The sequence below is a fragment of the Oncorhynchus mykiss genome, chromosome 12, assembly GCF_013265735.2.
Source record: "Oncorhynchus mykiss isolate Arlee chromosome 12, USDA_OmykA_1.1, whole genome shotgun sequence".
NCBI classification, from domain to species: domain Eukaryota; kingdom Metazoa; phylum Chordata; class Actinopteri; order Salmoniformes; family Salmonidae; genus Oncorhynchus; species Oncorhynchus mykiss.
This window is the reverse complement of record NC_048576.1, coordinates 72,258,535-72,280,681: the sequence shown is the minus strand read 5'-3', so window position 1 is coordinate 72,280,681 and position 22,147 is coordinate 72,258,535. Positions and strand designations below refer to the sequence as shown.

The 22,147-nt window shown below is 41.3% G+C and overlaps 2 protein-coding genes across 7 annotated transcripts; one reads left to right on the top strand and one right to left on the bottom strand.

Annotated features, from left to right (window-relative positions):
• Positions 1-7,579: 7,579 nt before the first annotated feature.
• LOC110538251 (zinc finger CCCH domain-containing protein 7A) lies at positions 7,580-18,361 on the bottom strand. 6 transcript variants are annotated; one of them, XM_021624955.2, is made up of 23 exons: positions 18,193-18,361; positions 17,184-17,279; positions 16,773-16,812; positions 16,444-16,647; positions 16,173-16,331; positions 15,987-16,067; positions 15,841-15,894; positions 15,686-15,722; positions 13,228-13,625; positions 12,808-13,087; positions 12,428-12,453; positions 12,157-12,301; positions 11,645-11,803; positions 11,323-11,528; positions 10,464-10,564; positions 10,080-10,261; positions 9,700-9,773; positions 9,435-9,571; positions 9,239-9,344; positions 8,991-9,099; positions 8,736-8,869; positions 8,458-8,621; positions 7,580-8,345 (listed from the first exon to the last, which is right to left on the bottom strand). In XM_021624955.2, the coding sequence occupies exons 2-23, from the start codon at positions 17,249-17,251 to the stop codon at positions 8,156-8,158; spliced, it is 3,054 nt and encodes a 1,017-aa protein (XP_021480630.2). In that variant the 5' UTR covers positions 17,252-17,279; positions 18,193-18,361; the 3' UTR covers positions 7,580-8,155. The 6 variants fall into 6 exon arrangements, with proteins under 6 accessions (XP_021480630.2, XP_021480634.2, XP_021480633.2 ...); XM_021624959.2 differs by having other exon boundaries at positions 12,841-13,087; XM_021624958.2 differs by having other exon boundaries at positions 13,255-13,625.
• Positions 18,362-18,919: 558 nt separating this feature from the next.
• LOC110538252 (phospholipase A2) lies at positions 18,920-22,015 on the top strand. Its single transcript, XM_021624961.2, has 4 exons — positions 18,920-19,050; positions 20,438-20,606; positions 21,226-21,332; positions 21,838-22,015. The coding sequence occupies exons 1-4, from the start codon at positions 19,014-19,016 to the stop codon at positions 21,984-21,986; spliced, it is 462 nt and encodes a 153-aa protein (XP_021480636.1). The 5' UTR covers positions 18,920-19,013; the 3' UTR covers positions 21,987-22,015.
• Positions 22,016-22,147: the final 132 nt, after the last annotated feature.

Below are 22,147 nucleotides of genomic sequence, written 5' to 3'. Positions count from 1 at the left end.
GGGAATTCAAAGAATTCAAGACACAAAGCTGTAATCGCTGCCAAAGGTGTTGGTAAAATGTATTGACTAAGGGTGGTGAATATTTACAGTGAATTTGGAAAGTATTCAGACCCTTTGACTTTTTCCATTTTGTTACATTGCAGCCTTATTCTAAAATGTATTAAATAAAACATGTCTCATCAATCAACACACAATACCCCATGATGACACAGTGAAAACACGTTTGTAGAAATGTTTAACCAATTTATTAAAAATAAAAAACAGAAATACCTTATTTACATAAGTATTCAGACACTTGAAATTGAAATTGACTTGAAATTGAGCTCAGGTGCATTCTGTTTCTATTGATCATCCTTGAGATGTTTCCACAACTTGATTGACCTGTGCTAAATTCAATTGATTGGACATGATTTGGGAAGGCACACACCTGTCTATTTAAGGTCCCACAATTGAAAGTGCATGTCAGAGATTTTCTGTCTGTATTGAATAGTTTATCATCTGGTAAATCTAATAGGAGTGGCCTACTATTGGAGGTATTAATGTTATTATGGAGAATTGAGAGAATGGGTGTATTTGTGAGATTCTACTGGGTCCCAGCACGTTCCCATTCAGGTGTGGAAGGGGATGAAATTGTATACCAGTTAGCTAAAAGAGCTTTGAAACGAGATATAATTGATATTAATGTGCCACTGGGTAGAGGAGAGGCCAAATGTAAGATCAGAGCCATTTTGATAGATGTATGTCAGAAGAGATGGGACTCTGAGCACAAGGGCCAGCATTTATATGCCCTCCAAAGAAAGGTCAGTGGAACAAGATTCAAAGGTCAGATTGTTTGCTCAATTGCGCTCGTCATTACATCTGGTTGGCAAACATGTGAATGGTTGGTGTCTGGAGTGTATGGTCGATGAAACAGTGGCGCATGTGTTGTTAAATTGTTGTAAGTATGTTGAAGAGAGGGAAAGATTGAAGTGTAGGGTCATTGAGGTTGAATAGGGTTGGAAGGGATTATGGGGATAGGGGAGGGTCTATTAGAAGTTGGTAGGTCTATTTTTTATTTCCTGAAAGTACTGAGTTAAAAAAATAAATATTATTTCACCTTTATTTAACCAGGTAGGCCAATAGAGAACAAGTTCTCATTTACAACTGCGACCTGGTCAAGATAAAGCAAAGCAGAACGACACAAACAACAACACAGAGTTACACATGGAATAAACAAACGTACAGTCAATAACACAATAGAAAAGTCTATATACAGTCTGTGCAAATGAGGTAATATTAGGGAGGTAAGGCAATAAACAGGTTGTAGTGGCGAAGTAATTACAATTGAGCAATTAAACACTGGAGTGATAGATGTGCAGAAGATGAATGTGCAAGTAGAGATACTGGGGTGCAAAGGAGCAAAAATGTTTAATTAAAATAAATAACAATATGGGCATGAGGTAGTTGGGTGGCCTATTTACAGATGGGCTATGTACAGGTGCAATGATCTGTAAGCTGCTCTGACAACTGATGCTTAAAGTTAGTGAGGGAGATATGAGTCTCCAGCTTCAGTGATTTTTGCAATTCGTTCCAGTCATTGGCAGCAGAGAACTGGAAGGAAAGGCGGCCAAACGAGGAATTGGCTTTGGGGGTGACCAGTGAAATATACCTTCTGGAGCACGTGCTACGGGTGGGTGCTGCTATGGTGACCAGTGAGCTGAGATAAGGCGGGGCATTACCTAGCAAAGACTTGTAGATGACCTGGAGCCAGTGGGTTTGGCGACGAATATGAAGTGAGGACCAGCCAACAAGAGCGTACAGGTCGCAGTGGCGGGTAGTATATGGGGCTTTGGTGACAAAACGGATGGCACTGTGATAGACTGCATCCAATTTGCTGAGTAGAGTGTTGGAGGCTGTTTTGTAAATGACATCACCGAAGTCAAGGATCGGTAGGATAGTCAGTTTTACGAGGGTATGTTTGGCAACATAAGTGAAGGATGCTTTGTTGCGAAGTAGGAAGCCGATTCTAGATTTAATTTTGGATTGAAGATGCTTAATGTAAGTCTGGAAGGAGAGTTTACAGTCTACCAATTGTTATTTATCACATGCGCCGAATACGACAGTGACCTTACAGTGAAATGCTTACTTACAAGCCCTTAACCAACAATGCAGTTTTAAGAAAATACCAAAAAAAAGTAAGAGATAATAATAACAAATGATTAAAGCAGCAGTAAATAACAATAGCAGTGCTATATACAGGTGGTACTGGTACAGAGTCAATGTGCAGGGGCACCGGTAATATGTACATAAGGGTAGAGTTATTAAAGTGACTATACATAGATAATAACAGAGAGTAGCAGCAGCGTTCCAGAGGGGAAGCAAGGTAGGACGATTTAGAAATGTTGCAAACGGTGATTGACCACACTCCAGCACAGAAGGTGGGGGCATGCACCTTTAACATTGGTTTGCTGACTGCCATTATATCATAGAAGAAGAAGTGCATATCAAAAACAAAAATATTTCTGCAGCATTGAAGGTCCCCAAGAACACAGTGGCTGCCATCATTCTTAAATGGAAGAAGTTTGGAACCACATTGACACTTCCTATAGCTGGCCGCCTGGCCAAACTGAGCAGTCAGGAGAGAAGGGTCTTGGTCAGGGAGGTGACCAAGAACTCGATGGTCACTCTGACAGAGCTCCATAGTTCCTCTGTTGAAATGGGAGAACCTTCCAGAAGAACGGCCATCTCTGCAGCACTCCACCAATCAGGCCTTTATGGTAGAGTGGCCAGACAGAAGCTATTCCTCAGTAAAAGGCACAACAGCCCGCTTGGCGCAAAGTACAAAGAGATCCTTAATGAAAACCTACTCCAGAGCACTCAGGACCTCAGACTGGGGCGAAGGTTCACCTTCCAACAGAACATTGACCTTAAGCACACAGACAAGACAACACAGGAGTGGCTTCGGGACAAGTTTCTGAATGTCCTTCAGTGGCCCAGCCAGAGCCCGGACTCCAACCCGATCGAACATCTCTGGAGACCTGAAAATTGCTGTTCAGTGACACTCCCCATCCAACCTGACAGAGAAGAATGGGAGAAACTCCCCGAATGCAGGCTTGTAGCATCATACCCAAGAAGACTCGAGGCTGTAATCGCTGCCAAAGGTGCTTCAACAAAGTACTGAGTAAAGGGTCTGAATTCTTATGTAAATGTGATTTTTTTTTTAAATATATTTTTTAATAAAATACTTAATACGTTTTAGAATAAGGCTGAAATGTAAAAAAATGTGGAAATATTCAAGGGGTCTGAATACTTTCCGAATGCACTGTATCTAAAATGTGCACTACCGTTCAAAAGTTTGGGGACACTTAAAAATGTCCTTGTTTGATCAGAAAAACAGTGTAGACATTGTTATTGTTGTAAATGACTATTGTAGCTGGAATCGGCAGATTTTTTATAGAATATCTACATAGGCGTACAGAGGCCCATTATCCCCCTAGAAATGTTCGGGAACTTGCAGGTGCCTTGGTGGAAGAGTGGGGTAACATCTCACAGCAAGAACTGGCAAATCTGGTGCAGTCCATGAGGAGGAGATGCACTGCAGTACTTAATGTAGCTGGTGGCCACACCAGATACTGACTGTTACTTTTGATTCCCCCCCCCCCCCCCCCCCCCCCCCCACACACCCTTTGTTCAGACTAACATTATTCCATTTCTGTTAGTCACATGTCTGTATAACTTGTTCAGTTTATGTCTCAGTTGTTTAATCTTTTTATGTTCATACATGTTAAGTTTGCTGAAAATATACGCAATTGACAGTGAGAGGAGGTTTCTTTTTTTTGGAGTTTATATCCTACCAACGGGACATTAAAAACGGTACTATCTTATGTTGCACCGAGTCGTGGCTGAACGACGACATTAGGGAACCTACAACTGGTGGGTTAAACACTATCGGCAAGACAGAACAGCAACCTCTGGTAAGACACAGGGTGGTGCCTATGCATTTATGTAAACAACAGCTGGAGCACAATATCTAAGGAAGTCTCAAAGTTTTCCCTCCTGAGGTAGAGTATCTCATGATAAACTGTAGACCACAATATCTACCTAGAGTTTTAATCTGTATTTTTCATTGCTGTCTACATACCACCACAGAGCGAAGTTAAAACTAAAACCGCACTCAATGAGCTGTATTCCGCCATAGGCAAACAGGAAAACACTCATCCAGTGGTTGCGCTCCTGGTGGCTGGTGACATTACTGCAGGGAAACTTAAATCAGTTTTAACAAATTTCTATCAGCATGTGAAAAGTGCAACCAGAGGGAAAAAAATCTGGACCACCTTTACTCCACACACAGAGACGCGTACAAAGCTCTCCCTTGCCCTCCATTTGGCAAATCTGACCATAACTCTATCCTCCTGATTACTTCTTACAAGCAAAAATGAAAGCAGGAAGCACCTGTGACTCGGGCTATAAAAAAGTGGACAGATAAAGCAGATGCTGAACTACAGGACTGTTTTCCTAGCACAGACTGGAATATGTTCCGGGATTCTTCCGATAGCATTGAGGAGAACACCACATCAGTCACAGGCTTTATCAATAAGTGCATCGAGGACGTCGTCCCCACAGTGACTGTACGTACATACCCCAACCAGAAGCCATGGATTACAGGCAACATTCGCAACGAGCTAAAGTGTAGAGCTGCCACTTTCAAGGAGCAGGACTCTAACCCGGAAGCTTATAAGAAATCCCGTTATGCCCTCCGACGAACCATCAAACAGGCAAAGCGTCAATACAGGACTAAGATCGAATTGTACTACACCGGTTCCGACGCTCGTTGGATGTGTTAGAGCTTGCAAACTACTACAGACTACAGACGAGCTACCAGACGAGCTAGACCAGACGAACTACCAGACGAGCTAAATAACTTCTATGCGCACTTCGAGGCAAGTAACATTGAAACATGCATGAGAGCATCAGCTGGTACTGATGACTGTGTGATTAAGCTCTCCGCAGCCGATGTAAGACCTTTAAACAGGTCAACATTCACAAGGCCGCTGGGCCTGATGGATTACCAGGAGGTGTACTCCGAGCATGCACTGACTAACCGGCAAGTGTCTTCACTGACATTTTCAACCTCTGAGTCCGTAATACCAACATGTTTCAAGCAGACCACCATAGTCCCTGTGCCCAATAACACTAAGGTAACCTGCCTAAATGACTACTGACCCGTAGCACTTTGTAGCCATGAAATGCATTGAAAGGCTGGTTATGGCTCACAACACCCCCCCCCCCCCCGCTGTTGCTACTTTCTGTTATCTATGCATTGACACTTTAATAACCCTACCTGCATGTACATAAATACCTCGATACCGTTGCCCCCGCACATTGACTCTGAACTGGTACCCCCGTATATACAGCCCCGCTATTGTTATTTACTGCTGCTCTTTAATTATTAGTTTTTCTTTTCTCTTACTTTTTTTGTAGATATTTTCTTAAAACTGCATTGTTGGTTAAGGGCTTGTAAGTAAGCATTTCACTGTAATGTTACTGTCGTATTCGGCACTTGTGACAACTAAAATTTGATTTGATGTAATGATCAATTGGCTTTTTAAACTGATAAACTCGGATTAGCTGACACAACGTGCCATTGGAACACAGGAGTGATGGTTGCCGATAATGGGCCTCTGTACGCCTATGTAGATATTCCATTAAAAAATCAGCTACAAAAGTCACTCACAACATTAACAATGACTACACTGTATTTCTGAACAAGTTGATGCTATTTTAAAAATGGACGCTCTTCTTTCAAAAACAACAACATTTCTCATTGACCCCAAACTTTTGAACGGAAGTGTGTATTTGTTTTTTTATTTTTCATTCATCTGTCAATGTTATAATTTGTCTTCCACATTATTTTATGTAGATCATAGACAAAAAACAAATCCATTTTCAACCCACTTTGTAATACAATACATTTGAAGAAATCCAAGGAGGGTGTAGAGACTTTCTATAGGCCCTGTATATCACATGGGTCACATTCCCCTGCTCAAGACATGGCATGCGTCAACCAATGGTATTGACTGACAGGTTGCTACAACATGACCAAAATTATGTGGACACCTGCTTGTCGAACATCTCATTCCAAAATCATGGGCTTTAATGTGGAGTTGGTCCCCACTTTGCTGCTATAATAGCCTCCTCTCTTCTGTGAAGGCTTTCCACTAGATGTTGGAACATTGCTGCGGGGACTTGCTTCCATTCAGCCACAAGTGTATTCGTGAGGTCGGGCATTGATGTTAGGCCTGACTCGCAGTCGGCGTTCACAATTCATTCCAAAGGTATTTGATGGGATTGAGATCAGGGCTCTGTGCAGGTCAGTCAAGTTCTTTCACACCAATCTCAACAAACCATGGACATTGCTTTGTGCATGAGGGCAATGTCATGCTGAAACAGGGAAGGGCCTTCCCCAAACGGTTGCCACAAAGTTGGAAGCAAAGAATTGCCTAGAATGTCATTGTATGCTGTAGCATTAATATTTTCCTTCACTGGAACTAAGGGGCCTAACCTGAACCATGAAAACAGCCACAGACCATTATTCCTCCACCAAGCCTTTACAGTTAACACTATGTTTTCGGGCAAGGGAGTGTTCTCCTGGGACCCGCCGAGCCCAGATTTGTCAGTCGGACTGTTAGGTGGTGACGCGTGATTAATCACTCCAGAGAACAAGTTTCCACTGCTCCAGAGTCCAATGGCGGTGAGCTTTACACCACTCCTTCTGACGCTTGGCATTGTGCGTGGTGATCTTAGGCTTGTGTGCGGCTGCTCGGCCATGGAAACCCATTTTATGAAGCTCCCGACGAACAGTTCTTGTGCTGACATTGCTTCCAGAGGCCGTTTGGAACTTGGTAGTTAGTGTTGCAAGATAGCACGTTAAAAAAAAATCTATGCGCTTCAGCACTCGTTGATCCTGTTCTGTGAGTTAGTGTGGCCTACTACTTTGCGGCTGAGCCATTGTTGCTCCTAGACATTTCCACTTCACAATAACAGCACTTACAGTTGACTGGGGCAGCTCTAGCAGGACAGAAATTTGACTGACTTGTTGGAAAGGTGGCATCCTATGACAGTGCCACGTTGAAAGTCACTGAGCTCTTCAGTAAGACTGCCAATGTTTACCTATGTAGATAATATGGCTTTGTGCTTGATTTTACACACCTGTCAGCTACGGGTATGGTTGAAATAGTCAAATACACAAATGTGAAGGGGTGTCCATACTTCTGTATATATCGTGTGTGGTTAGCTGGTACGTAAAATACCTATCCAGGCGTTGTAAGATCTGGCCGGTGTCAGCAACGCCTGGGCAGAGGAATTGCCCATTTTGTGTTTAGCTGACACCTATCCAGGAGTTGTAAGATCTGGCATGCATCTGCAATGTCGTCAGGCAGGAACTCGACTATTGTCATTCCACAAACCATTGTATCCATCCTACCACTGATTAAACTTTGCAAAATGTCTTCCATTTTAGACTTCATGACAACTAAGCACATTGCATAGAATGTCAACCTACATTTTTTAGGCTGCTACCCTAATGAAAGTACAAAATCAATACTTGCAACAAGAAATCAAGATTTTATTTTGGTTGGTTGGCATATTCCAAAACCAACAGGCATAAATGCAACAAATTATGGAAATAATGAAAAAGACCTACGTGAACATAATTTTTGAAAGGATGCATAATTCCATTTCAAAACATTCCAATCTTCAGACTTCTGAATCGTATAAAACAAAAAGGAACCTTTCTTAAAAACTCAAATACAAAAACAAGCCTTTTTTGTGACCTTTCGACATAAGAGCTGTTCTGATGGTGTCTACCCCTGCTTTGGCTTCTCTGAGCAGGACATCAATCCATTTTATGACAAGCGATCCTTGTGACGCGTCAATGATTGCTACGTTACGTAAAAGGCAATGGTGCATCTCTTTATCTGTGATAAAAGGAACACCGCTATGATTATTTGGAGCACATGGCCAACAGTGTACTTCCCATTAAAATCAAGCTGTGATCTGCATCTCTCCTCTTAATGGTACAGACTAGATCCTCCCAAAGGCTTACCTGAACCTGTACCTCTTTTACTTAACACTGCAAAATATATTGCATCCCAACATAATCATTGTCATCAAATCATTACTTTATGTCTTTAAGCAGAAAACTATATTTGCCAAAGTCATTGTCATTTGGGGCTATAAGATGGTCTTTTCTGGCTTTGGCCAGTTTCATCAAAAGGAACTCCCTGCGCTCCGTCCATTCCTTTAGTTCTTCGTTTCCATGAGCCAGTTTACACAACTCCTCCTCTGTGCAAGTGCCTTTAAGGTATCTGTGGAAATGGGTGCAGTATCAGAAATGTCAGTCACCAATAATACCATTTCCAGTAATCAAATTAGGCACCAGTGACCTAGATAAACATTGAATTAGCATAGAAACCTTACCTCTCGCAAACTCTGAAGGTGCCAGTGGGGAAGCGATACTGCCAGCAGTTCTGATCGTCTTCAGAGTTAAACACTTTCTCTCTGTGTTTTTCTGAAGTGATGTGCTGCTGCCACTGCCTGTCACTGTTGCAGTTCTTACCACAAAGCCAACAGTGGTTGCCAGTCTAGCATAACAGATATCATCAAGATGATATTAGCATGTTGAAGGTTTGTGGTCACTTACAGCATGTTGATGGTCATATAACCAACTGGGTGTGGTTAAAACAGAGATTGCTTACCATCTCCTCAGCATAGTCTGTGGGCATGTGGATCTGCTTCCCGTTCTCCTTGATGGAGCTGTTGGAGGCATCCTCGCTCCAGCCAGGCTTCTGAGACTGCAGCCAGTGCTCATACAGTTGCTCCATGTCAGGAACTAAATGGACACACACAATTTAGTATCTGATTAAGTTTGTATTAGTCATAATATATTTACTGTACATCACATAGGCATGAACTGCTGTACAAAAACTACGGTCCATCTGTAACAAACTCACTGTTGTTCTCTTTCATGTATGTCCACAGGTCCCTTTCCTCTGTGCTGTGTGCAAACGTGCAGTTTCCGATGTACTGGCACTTTTTGCCAGTAGACACGTGCATACAAATCTGTAAGTAAAACACAAACAAAACATGAGCACTTTACACGAGGACAAAACATGATTCTCTCAGAGATTCCCATACGAGTCAGCTGAGTATGTGGTCAGACCAGTTGCTCTGGGAGCATTTTCAGCCCTCCTAGGCCTACCTCAAACTGAGACGGGATGGGCTTCTTTGTTGGGAGAGGGCGGATCGTTGTCCACTTCTTGCGTTCGATGGAACTCACCAGCACCACTCGTTTGTCTTTTGACCACCTGCAACACAGGTCAGATGAAATTCACTATGCTGACCAGGCTCATTATTCAAATTGTCCTGAAATGGTTTCAGGGGAAAGAACTACTCACGAATGCCTGGCTTTGGCAGTGCAGTACTTCTTGTTCTTGTCTGCCTCACTAACTTGGCCGTTTCTCCAACACTGCCCACACACAAACTGCATCTTCAGATTTGGGGGTCCAAACCTCTTCAGTGGTGTGGTGAATTGCTGGAATGACACAAAATAAATGGTTTGTGTCAGGTCATGTGGAAAATCTGCAGTCAAATGAACATTAGAAATACATTTAGGAAATAAAGCATGTTCTGAATTTGGTGTTGTGTACAATGACTGTTTACCAGGGTTCCTTGGGAGCCTGCCTCCATGTTCCAAAACCTATTGGCCTCATGGACTATATTTTCAGGAGTGATGCCTATATGATCATAAACAGATTGCAAAGAGTTAAGAGGGATGTTCACTTAGAAAACCCACAAAAGTTACCAGAAGGTCCTTAAAATACTTTTTCGGCTGTATGTAATAACACAAAAAAACGTTCTGGGCTAATAATGTAAGAAATAACACAAACTAAATACTACAAAGTTGCTTAGGAGCTAGAAGCAGAGGTGCCATGTCTGTCGGCACCTCTTACAACTGGGAAAAGTAATCTTGTTGAATTACCAATAACATTCTTTGATTAGATGCTATTTGAAGGCACCTTTAATAGGTGGTAAGGGCTTACCTAGCTGGTGCTGCATCATCCACACCTTCAGCTCGATCAGGCTGTGGGCATAGAAGCACTCGTCTTCCCGCACGCAGCCGTAGCGCACCTCATGCCGACAGATGTCCATCTGGTTCTGCGGACTGTACGGACGGATTTTGGAGTAGCGCACAGTGTTCTCCCTCAGAATGTGGACCAGGCACCTGAAAGCACAACAACTCATCAAGTTCACAACCCCACTGTGCAGGGCATAGAATCATGTTACAATATACACTAGTGGGCTTAATTACTAAAGGAACCAGAGCGGTCAGCCACAAACCATCACTTACAAAGTAGACCGCTGCTTAATTCACTTAAAAACCTCTGCATCCGTCTCAGCATGTGTAAACAAGTGAAATGGCTTACTTCTGATCTTCAAAGGCATGTTTTGTCACGGGGTGAGAGCAAAGAGATGGGTTGTCCTTATTGGTTTTGCTGATTATTCTGGGTTTGTGATCAAAACACACCTGGTGATCAGATACGATACATTAGAGGGATGGACAAGTCTTACAAGACACTGTACACAGAGTAGAGGTTTTAATAAAGGGCACAACTCCCACTCATAAAACTGACGCTTATACCAGAGGCAGTAATGTGACAGTCAACGTTAGTGTAATTCCACGGTAACAGAATGATGACAAAAAAACAACAAACCGTCATTCTGTTACCAAACTTTGTATCTTCAAGTAAATGTTTAATTCGATTTTTTATCAGTGGAAAAGTGTTAAAAGTTGTCCTAATGCATAGATTTGTATGGTTTAACTTTGTAATCATTGGTTTTTGTTTGGCATACTTAAAAAAAAATAAAAAAAATGGTAGTCTCAGCATCATTGTTCCGTGGAATTCTATTGCTCATGAGAAGAATGAGGACACAGGATGTGGTTACAGTCAGGTTACATCAGCGGAACCTCAAGTCAAAAGTTCTCTCTATAACACAGTGGTGCTCCACTCCAGTCAGATGTCCTCAGTCCTGCTGGTTTTCATTTCTCCCTGACACTTAAATTGATTGTCTAGGGTCCACACACACACACACACTATTACTCTGGGCTGATGAAAAGGCAAAGCCACTGCAGCACTCAAGAACCAGAGTTGTGTACCCTTGCTGCTCTAACACAACAATGGCAATGCAATAAGACAATAAGACAGACTCAGGAACTTATCAATGAAGGCACCCCATTCCAGGAGGAACACGTCACAATTTCTTACATTAAAAAGCCCAACTTACTCCACAGAGGAACATGAATATTCCGTGATGCTCCTGTAGGATCTTCGGGACAGTCAGATTGATCTTACTGGTGGGCCCAAATGGATCAAAGAGAAAGTCTCTGCAGATGAAGCCTTTGCGCTCCAGGGACCAAACATCAATCTCCTCTTGGCAGTAGGCAAATGTGCAGTGACCAGGGTACCTGCACCCCTCTCCAATGGCGACATCTACAAGATCATCGTTTTAGTTAATACATCTCCATAGGCAGCTGAACACTGGGACAGACGGACCATGAAGCACATTGGAGTAGTAGTATTAGAGTAGTAGTATTTTCAAGGCTTACCTTTGCAGATGTAGTATGGCCCAACATACTGGGATTTTGTCGGTCTGGGTCTGATCAGCTTCCATGACTTGTCTGGTTGATTTTTTATCCTTCCAAGTAATATGTCCTTCTTGCATTTGTGCTCTTCGGTATAGAGTGTGAAATCCAACACTCCAAGCCCTAGTGATAGGATATCAACATGAGCTTTCACATACAATAATTATCATGTCCCATACCCATTTATCAACACAGTTTCATACTCTTAGATGTTGCACAATAAGCAAAACAGACAATCATATACACTGAACAAAAATATAAAAAGGCAAAAGGCATGCTCAAACTGCTATGTCACTTTACGTGTAGATCCCATGTTTCATGAGCTGAAATAAACCCCTGCCCAGTCATGTGCAATCCATAGATTAGGGCCTAAATCATTGATTTCAATTGACTGATTTCCTTATATGAACTGTAACTCGGTAAAATCTTTGAAATTGTTGCATGTTGCGTTTATATTACATAAAGCATGTTCTTACCAGTTTTGACATAGCAGTTTGAGCATGCCTGTTTGAATTCATGAGTATCAGCCAGGGGATTTTTGGCCAGATCCACAACAGCAGGGAGGGGGGTTACATCCGGCATCCCCAGGGCCATTCCCATTGGCTTATCATGGTCAGTCAACTGGAGGGGGAACAAATATCATTATTTATTTAAAAAAATTGACAAGAAAAACTAAAAACATATAAAACACAAGGCACTGTTGTGAAAATATCAGTGGGACATGAAGACTAGACTAGCTAGACTCACCTGCATGAATGGATGCTGACTATATCCTAGATTTTTTTTTTGGGGGGGGGGGGGAGAAAAATACATCAGAGACAACATTGACAAAACGTTTATGAAAAGTAAATAACAAAAAAAATCTAATTTCAGTTGATTGTTTTGTCAAAATCCAAATTTGTTAGCAATTGAGATTTCATTATTCAATAAGACGTTATTTACATTTTAGTCATTTAGCAGACGCTCTTATCCAGAGCAATTCAGTTTAAGTGCCTTGCTCTAGGGCATAGGGACAGATTTTCGAACCAGCTTACTGGTTATTGGCTCTCAAGCGCTAGGCTACGTGCCGCCCCAGATATAAGACATAAGGATAATAACAAATGTTCAACACATTCGAGAGGTATTACCGTTAAACTGGCTGTATGCAACTCCTTGCATACCTGTCTGAGGCTCTGACATGGAGAGACTGTCCAGTGAGTCCAATGGAGAGGAGACCCCGAAGGTGTCCAGACCTAAAGAGTACCCACTGGCTTGTGGCTTGTGGTAGGGAGGAGGCAGAGTCACTGTGCACTGTGATGTCACATGCATAAAAGGGTTCATGTGAGATGGCATAAGGAAAGGACTAGACATGGCATTTGAGGGGGCACTGGTTGGAAAAGGGATAGGGCCCTTCATGGTGGGAATGACCTAGAGAGAGAACAATACACTCTACATTAGATATTGTTTTAACATGATAGTGAAAAGGCCAAATTTAAAACAAAAACAGATTTTTTTAAACTATAATTGAATGCAAAAAATTTTTAACATTTTAAAAAAGGTTTTCCTACATTAGCAGCAATCTCCCATGAACGTACCATGGGAGATTCTGTGGGCCCGGGGCCAGCTTGGTCCAGCAGATCATCCAGGTCATCTCCAATAATTTCCGCATCGAAGTCCGGGTGAGACTTTTGCATTGGCAAATGATAAGACTGGGTAGGGCTGGCTCTGGCACCATTGACCAACGTATGCATGGGCTTGGAAATGGGCATAAGCAGGGGCACCGGAACATGATTGGGCTCTGGGGTGTGAACCTCAACAGGCGATACTGAAGGGATGATGCTGACAGGGGGGGATTCAGTTTCTAGTCTCTCATTCCGAGGGGGGTGCACCTTCATTGCTGCCAATGGGTCATGGCTTGGGGGGGCTGGGTCTGGACCGTCAGTTTCCTGAGGGGGCTGATTCACTTCTACAACACAGGTGGGAATTTGGAAAGTGCAAACATAATTTTTTAGCAACAAGACCTTCCACATTTAAAAAGGTCCAATGCAGCCGTTTTTCTCTCATCAAATCATTTCTAGGAAACAACTAAGTAACTTACTGTGATTGTTTTCAATTAAAATGAGTTAAACAATTTAAAAATAACCTATTCACAAAGAGCAATTTCTCAAGTAAGATATTTTGCTAAGACTGTCTGAGTGGAGAGTGGAAATGGAAAAAGAAAGCTGTTATTGGCAGAGGTTTGGATCTCTCTCTCTTATGGACGTGTTGGTTGTTTATCAACAAAACTGACACGTGCGCAACTATGGGGCAAAACAGACAGGGTTGGCTTATTTTGTCACGAAATGTTAATTGAAAAGAAATACATTTGCACAATGAGCAATTGTTGTCTCAAATACACTGAACAAATATATAACATGCAACATGTAAAGTTTGTGTTTCATGAGCGGAAATAAAAAAATCCCAGAAATGTTCCATATGCACAAAAAGTTTCTCACAAATTTGTTTACATGCTTGTTAATGAGCATTTCTCCTTTGCCAAGATAATCCATCCATCTGACAGATGTGGCATATCAAGAAGCTTGTGCCGGGGACAAAAGGCCATGTTGTGTCACAACACAATGCCACAGATGTCTCAAGTTGAGGAAGTGTGCCGACTGCATTAATGTTCACGGGGGGGCTGGCTCCCCATTGGCTGGGTCTGGCTCCCCAGTGGGTGGGCCTATGTCCTCCCAGAGCCTCCCCTGGCCGCACCCCTGCCCAGTCATGTGAAATCCATAGATTAGGGCCCAATTTATTTATTTCAATTTACTGATTTCCTTTATATGAACAGTAACTCCGTAAAATCTTTGAAATTGTTGTACGATGCGTTTTGTTTGCCATATCAACATAGACATGAGTCAAAACAAGACATGGTATCAATAACAATATACAACGAGTTGAAGCGAGCTTACTACAATTCCATACATGACAGCTTCTTGTCAGTTGTTACTATCCATCTGACTGTTCAGAATCATAACGCACGCCTTCCAGCCACGTCAATGCAGTGCATCACTTACGTGATGTCAGCCAACCCATCTATTGGTCTATTAACTAATTTAGCAAGGTAGGCCAAAATTCCATGCCACCAAAATAGCCTGAAATTTCAGGCGGTCTTTTCAAACAGCTCTTACACTAAAAGGGCATTATAATGTACACCATTTCACAGTATTATTCCAACCTCATAGTAGAAATATACACTGAGTAAACCAAACATTAGGAACACCTTCCTAATATTGAGTTGCACACCCCCCCTTCTGTCCTTAGAACAGAAGGGGCCTCAATTCGTCAGGGCATGGACTCTACAAGGTATCGAAAGCATTCCACAGGGATGTTGGCCCATGTTGACTCCAAGGCTTCCCACAGTTGTGTCAAGTTGGCTGGATGTCCTTTGGGTGGTGGAACATTCTTGATACACAGGAAACTATTGAGCGTGAAAGACCCAGCAGCGTTGCAGTTCTTCACACAAACCGGTGAGCCTGGCACCTACTACCATACCTTGTTCAAAGGGTCTTAAATATTTTGTCTTCCCCATTCACCCTCTGAATGGAACACATTCACAATCCATGTCTCGATCGTCTCAAGGCTTAAAAACAATGGCGGCTGCTGAGGGGAGGACGGCTCATCATAATGGCTGGAACGGCGCTAATGGAATGGCATCAAACACATGGTTTCTATCATTCCACTCACTCCACTCCAACCATTACCACAACCCCGTCCTACCCAATTAAGGTGCCACCAACCTCCTGTGGTTAAATTCTTCTTTAACCAGTCTCCTCCCCTTCATATACACTGATTGAAGTGGATTTAACAAGTGACATCAATAAGGGATCATAGCTTTCACCTGGATTTACCTGGTCAGTCTGTCATGTAACGAGCAGGTGTTCTTAATATTTTGTATACTCAGTGTATTCAAAACACAGGGAAACCACATTTGACTGCACTGGGCCTTTAAGTAAATTACTCAAACTAAATCACAGAATATCTTACCAATTTCTATATCTTCCACAGATGTAGATCCATGAGACTGAAACAAATAAAAAAGAATGCTCTTAACATCTTTACTTGCTGGTACACCATGTTCATTTGGTGCAAGTAATCTGTATTGTGTGCAGATTCACACAAAGAAATGGAATTCCCTTTACCTTGTCATTGGATGCACCTGAATAGCTCGATCCAGGCAAAACATTTAAGGCAGGCTGTTGAAAGAAATGTCTCAAGGTTAGATACTAAGCCACATACTGAAGTAGCCTATGTGCCATATTTCATACTCAACACAGTACACTCTCACCTTACTCCTGACATAGGCTTTACGGATTTTCAATCCCAACATTTTGGCCAGGTCCTGAGTCAATCCTATGACATTGGGATCCTGAAAAAACAATCACATATTGACAATAAGGATTATGAACTTAAGACAATAAAAGGAACAATCTACAAAACCTTACCACATGGTATATTTCCTCTGCGGTCTCACCTGAGGCACTGCAAGGGAGCACTTTGCTACAGTCTCATAGGCCTCTTTATGCCTGCCCATCTCTTTCAAGGCTCTGGCTTTCCTATAAAGAGCTCTATGGTTTCCCTCATTCAATTGAAGAGCTTTCTCACAGTCTACTAGTGCTTCATCATGCAGACCCTGAAATAAAATTCCCAAATTATACCACTATTTGAACAAAAAATAAATAGAGAAATAATACATCATTCATAAATGTAAGACAAAACACACCACTTTCTTAACCCTGACTTACCGGTACAACGTTCAAGTAAGCAGCAGCTCGATTGGCATACAGCTTTTCCAACGTTCCAGTAGGTACACTGATGTCTTCCGAATCTGCATATTCTGCTATGCTCAAGGCCTCAGTGTACATTTCTATAGATCGCATCCATTCCCCTTCATTGAACACGTCATTTCCTTCACCAAACAGATTCTTCACAAGGTCCTGAATGAACACCTGAAAAAACAAATTCAACTTCTAAATAAATACCAAAATATGAGGTGCATTCTGAGCTTCATATATATATATATATATAAATAAATAAATGTAGGTGCTGCCATTTGGCTTGATTGCATAATCACCTCATATCGTTCCTGAGTTCCAGGATAGGGCAGAGTTGACCTAGAAACAAACAAGTTCAAACTTAGATCTCCTTCCGTTGACACTGAAAACATGAGCATATTCAAGTGTTACGCCATTCAAGGGCTTCATGGAGTAATCTTTTCCCAAATAATAAAATTTCAATATTACTCACATTAAGGCACAAGATCCAGAAATTGCTAAACAACATCTGACTTGTTGTACAGTTCCAGGCAGTTACCACTACGCAAACACTTAGGCTGTCTGCTGCGAAAATTAATTGTAATTCTCTTCCCCCAAGACCATCCATTGGTGGCTGACAACAGCTCTGTAGCCTGATTTCCCTATGCGCTCAACCAATCTGCATTCCCTGGGTACACGGACTTGAACTGGGGAGTCCTGATCATACTCACTGGATGAACTGCAGCCCATTCTGAATATCCTGCCAGCGACTGCTTCGGTCCTGACACAGGATTGACATGTTCACCTGTTTCTTTAGGTCCTGGTCTCTGTCAACACAATATGTCATAAAAAAAAGTTAGTTACCTTTCTAGTTAACATGTTTTAGGCCTACTCTGAGTATAATTGTATTATTGTCAAGCGTTTTTGTCGTAGGCCTTAAGAATACGTCCAAACATACATTTTCATTAAGTTACTCACTCATTAACTACTCAAATAAAGACGAAACAATTCACATCATCAATTTGTATAACGTTAAACAGGTGAAAAGTACTTTTCAGGCTTCACGTGCTACTGATTCAACAAAGCATACGACAGCCTCGAAAACCCATGGCTTTAAAATTCGTCATGCCTTGAACTTCCTGTCTGTCGTCTTCACAAGCTAGTTAGTTAAAAGTAATCGGTCAATATTTCGAGAAGATAAAAATCTAACTAGCTAAAGTGAGTCTGCTTACGACTGACAACGAGTCTGAATATACAAATCTACAGTACAGTAGTTGGGAGAGTTGATCCTGGACGAACGTTATATAGTGTACATTATCACAAGTTAGCCCCATAACGTCAGAGGAAATGTTCGATACCCACTGACATTTGTAGCTAGCTAGTTAGCGTCTAGGTCGAACAAATACCTCAACCTAGGTAGGCTAGCTTAACTAAATTAGACTAACCGATCTGGCACGAGAAAGATATTGACATTCTTAACACAAACAGTATGCAATGTGATTGCTAGATAGCCATGGCTATACAGTTTACAGTTACATGCTTGTCAAAGATAACGTACACTAGTAGAGAATCTACATTTTTCTACAGTAACGTTAGCTAGCAAACTAGTTATCAATATGTAGGGCGGGAGATGCAAGAGAGCTAGCTACAGTACATGACTGTTAGCGGTGTAGCTAACAGCTAGATAGCAAACTAGCTAGTTAGCCATCTTGCAAATAATGACATTTAAAATATGCTCACCCTTAAGGAATATTTAGATGTAAAAAAAAGTCCACATCTAAATGAGTACAGCTTAAGATGTATGACTTGTTCCCTGGCCAGCATCAGTGATTTCTTGAGTGTTGGGGACACGAATCATGATGTGGCCTGGTCTCTGGCATGACGTTTTTTTAAAAATATTTGCTAGATTCCATTCTTATTCGAGGAAACAGGGCCCCCTGTTGACCACAAACTGTGTTCTGACTTTTTACTTTAATAAACTATGAAATTAAAGTACTATGTACATGATGAGATCTTGAAATGTAAACAAATAAATGTAATTCAAATGAACTATTAATGGGAATATAGCATGATATACAACCTTTTGACACTGTTGACTTGCTGGGCCTTTATGAACATGTTTTCTGTGAGGAATTGCATGCAATAAGGCTGTTGACGTGATAAAAAATGACCACAGACATTAATTTATTGATCAATTAGACCTACTTCTAGTATTCTACATGGCATTAGTCCTGAACTGAAGTCCTTGGTCTTCCAGAATCTGAACAAAAGTCAACTGAAGTCCTTGGTTTTTCAGAATCTGAACAAAAGTCATTGAGCAATTGGCTTTAGGTAATACTACATTATGGACTGGGGTGATTCTAACGGAGAGGGAACTCAAACCAAGTTCAGATCAGTGTTCAAGGATTAGTTTACAGCAGATTATTCCGGGAGGAGGAGGGAATGATGCTCGGGAGATTATTCAAACCAGACTCTAAAAAAAACCTCCCCACTGCACTGAATGCCTATGTCCACCAGAGTGTAAATAAGCAGCAGTGCATGCAGACTCCCTCTTGCACACCATGCCTGCACTTTATCGGATACTTCTACTGTTTTCTGGTAAATTGCTGCTTGAATTTCTTTACCTTTTTAACACATTTTGCAGGGAATGATTAAGAGGGATTGGGAGGGAGTGAAGTAATGTTAAAGGACAATGTCATGAGTGCCTTCAGGGATCTAACATAAAAGGAACTTAGATCTGTTATAGCCTGATGATTCAACTCTTTAATTTCACACAACAATACAACTGTATCATCTTGAAATGGTTGAATCTTTTATTTCCATAATCTTGTGATCTTTATATAGAGCTCATTTTATGGTTGAATTTGTACTTTAATGCATGTTTAATGATTTAACAAATCAGTACCAATGTCAATTGTCATGTCTTGTATGTTGACAACTAATATGCACATTACAAATTCATGTTAATTTGATCTGGGAAAAGAGGTTATAGAACTAGACAATAGTATAAGAGTGTAAAGGGAATTTCCAGCTGAACAAAAAGGAGAGCAGTCCCATAAAAAGTGTGAAGTTGTTTTGTATTGTGGGAAAGGGGTTTCAAAAGCTATGGTTGTCTAAAAATATCAGTGTCAGAGAAATTATAGTCAATCATAAACACATTTGGTTTAATACAAGTTGCAAAAAGGAGACACCCCAGCATAGAAGCATAGAAAACATTAAACGGGCCTTCTCTGAGAAAGTACTTGTATATTAATCAGACTGTATGAAACGTTCTCTAAACATCAGCCTGAGAGGCTTGTACGAAGTCAAAACAAAAGACAGTGACTTTGCCAGCTGCTACAGAATCACTGAGTTCATAATGTCATTGTGTCCTCAGTCCTTGCACATTCAGTAGCTCTGGCGTCAATCACTATCAAACGATATGAGAACAATCCATAACATTCAGTGACAAGTCTAGTGACCATCAACCCGTACACAAATGAGTGTCACAAACAGAACACTGGAAATCATGTGTCTGACAGAAAGGGAAAACATAAACATTTTGTTTATTGTTAAAGTATTGTGTTTATTACTTTTAAATGAATATGAACTTTATTCGTCTTAAATATTCCCCATTACAAAGTGCGTCTTTCTTGGAAAATGTGAGGGACTTCTCCAGGCTTGCAATTGCAATATTAGGTCGTCACATAAATAGACTTGTAATAATACAGCATGTCCATTCCGACACTTTGAACACTTAGACATTCAGAATAATCTTCATATGAGAGACTAATCACCGAGCTACACTTCTCAATATTCACTTGATGACAGGACATATGACTAAAAAGATAGTATGAAGCAAATGGCACATACTAAGCAAGGCTGCTACATACAGACAAGTATATGTAAGTGCACATTTTGAACAAGATGTGTGTATATGTGATTGGTGTACATGTGATGCGCTGAGTTTCATGTTCTTCTTCTGTTGTTGTTGTTATTGTTGCAGTGGTAATAGCCTCTATGGCACTGCAGAGCCCCCCACGGACTAAGAGAGGGCTACTGGAGCTGGCAGGAGTCATCAAGTGCAGCACAGGCAGATCAGCCCTGGCTTATATGATGTATGGCTGCTACTGTGGACTGGGGGGTCAGGGCTGGCCCAGGGATAAAGCAGACTGGTGAGGCAGTTGTAATGATGTGTTATAAACATGTTATAAATATACATTTTTTTTGGGGGGGGGGGGGGGGAGTGCCATTTCATAACAAACTCTGATCATTTAAAGCACCACTGAATGAAAAACCCCTCCATTTACTTTTCAGTCTGGTAGGCCACAATAACAACCTGCATTATGCGATGCAGTTCAAACTGCAAAGTGTATCATTTTGGGTTTTCTTTTGAGGTTTTGCCCTCCTGTCAATTGGATATTTGGAAATAGACATGCACAACCAGCGCTCCCACACCCAAACTCCTAGCCATAACTTCCTTCTGTCCACTAATCACAGACATGAACTCCCACAAAACCGTTAAACTACAGAACCTCTAGCCTCCAAATCTGTCACAGGCCTGCCTACTAACAATAGTTGAGCCCATCCTCTTTCATTTCCTTTTGTTTTAAATAGAGCTGCTGTTGGTCCAAGCTACAATAATATGGAAAAACGCCCAGTCTCTGCCTTTTCAGTTAATAGTTTCTAGAAAAAGGGACTGTATTACTTATGTAGTGCATCACTGAAACAGCAAATAGTTCTTATAATGCCCCGTTTTAAGTGTTACGGTAGTGTATTTTTTCCTTCATTAAGGTGCTGTCACAAACATGACTGCTGCTACGGAGATGCAGAAATTGCTGGTTGCCACACCAAGACAAGAAAGTATCAATGGACATGTGAAGACAGGACTGCAGAATGTGGTATGCCATCTCAGTTTTATGCACATGAATGAGACATAATGATTAAATAAAGCTGAATTAAGTCCCTCCCCTTACAGAGGTGTGGTCATTTAGAGAAAGAAAATACTACATCCTATGACTTTGTCATTGTTTTGCTGTTGAAAATGAATGGGTCTTTTCAGTGCATGGAAAATAACAGATGTGTGATCAACAAACATCTGAGAAGTTTACAAACACTGCAGACATTATAGGGGACAGGAGTGCTAGGAGGGAATGGGCACGAAAGGAATCATTTCTCACCCACATTTGCAGGTATTTTAAGCTCCCAACCATAATTGCTAATCGCAAAAGCACATAGGACAAGCAACACAGTTCAGGATGTTTACAGTGTTTATTTGAGCATCAGACATTTTCTAACATTTCTAAACCTCAGAGTGTTTCCTTCACAACCTCCACAGACCACTCCTTTCACATCAGCTGTCATTTAAGGAAACTACTCACCCGCTTAACCCTCTTTTCATTCCAGATGATCTCAAGGACAAATGTGAGAAGATTCTCTGCAAATGTGACAGGGAGGCAGCCAAATGCTTGAGAAAGGCACCTTTCATCCGGAAATATGCTATGTGGCCAGACTTTCTCTGTGGGTGTACACTGCCAACATGTAATATCTACTGATTCAATAAATGTACACTTGTTGATGTCTACATTTGCTGTGTGTCTGTTTATGTTATTAGAATATCAGAAGGATCTCCTTCACAACATTATAATGACATGTAACAGCAGTAATACTTCAGGGCATTTTGTGTTGGTATCTCCTTTTTTCCATTTATATGAAA

Bases quoted from the DNA above. Each gene is read 5' to 3' on its own strand.
- LOC110538251 (XM_021624955.2), bottom strand. From the start codon at position 17,251: ATGTCAATCCTGTGTCAGGACCGAAGCAGTCGCTGGCAGGATATTCAG. The intron at 16,332-16,443 runs GTAAGTCAGGGT...ATTTTATTTCAG, and splicing joins CTTACTTGAACGTTGTACCG to GGTCTGCATGATGAAGCACT. The intron at 11,804-12,156 runs GTAAGAACATGC...TCCTATCACTAG, and splicing joins AAACTGCTATGTCAAAACTG to GGCTTGGAGTGTTGGATTTC.
- LOC110538252 (XM_021624961.2), top strand. From the start codon at position 19,014: ATGCCTGCACTTTATCGGATACTTCTACTGTTTTCTG. The intron at 20,607-21,225 runs GTGAGGCAGTTG...TCCTTCATTAAG, and splicing joins CCCAGGGATAAAGCAGACTG to GTGCTGTCACAAACATGACT. The intron at 21,333-21,837 runs GTATGCCATCTC...TTTTCATTCCAG, and splicing joins AGACAGGACTGCAGAATGTG to ATGATCTCAAGGACAAATGT.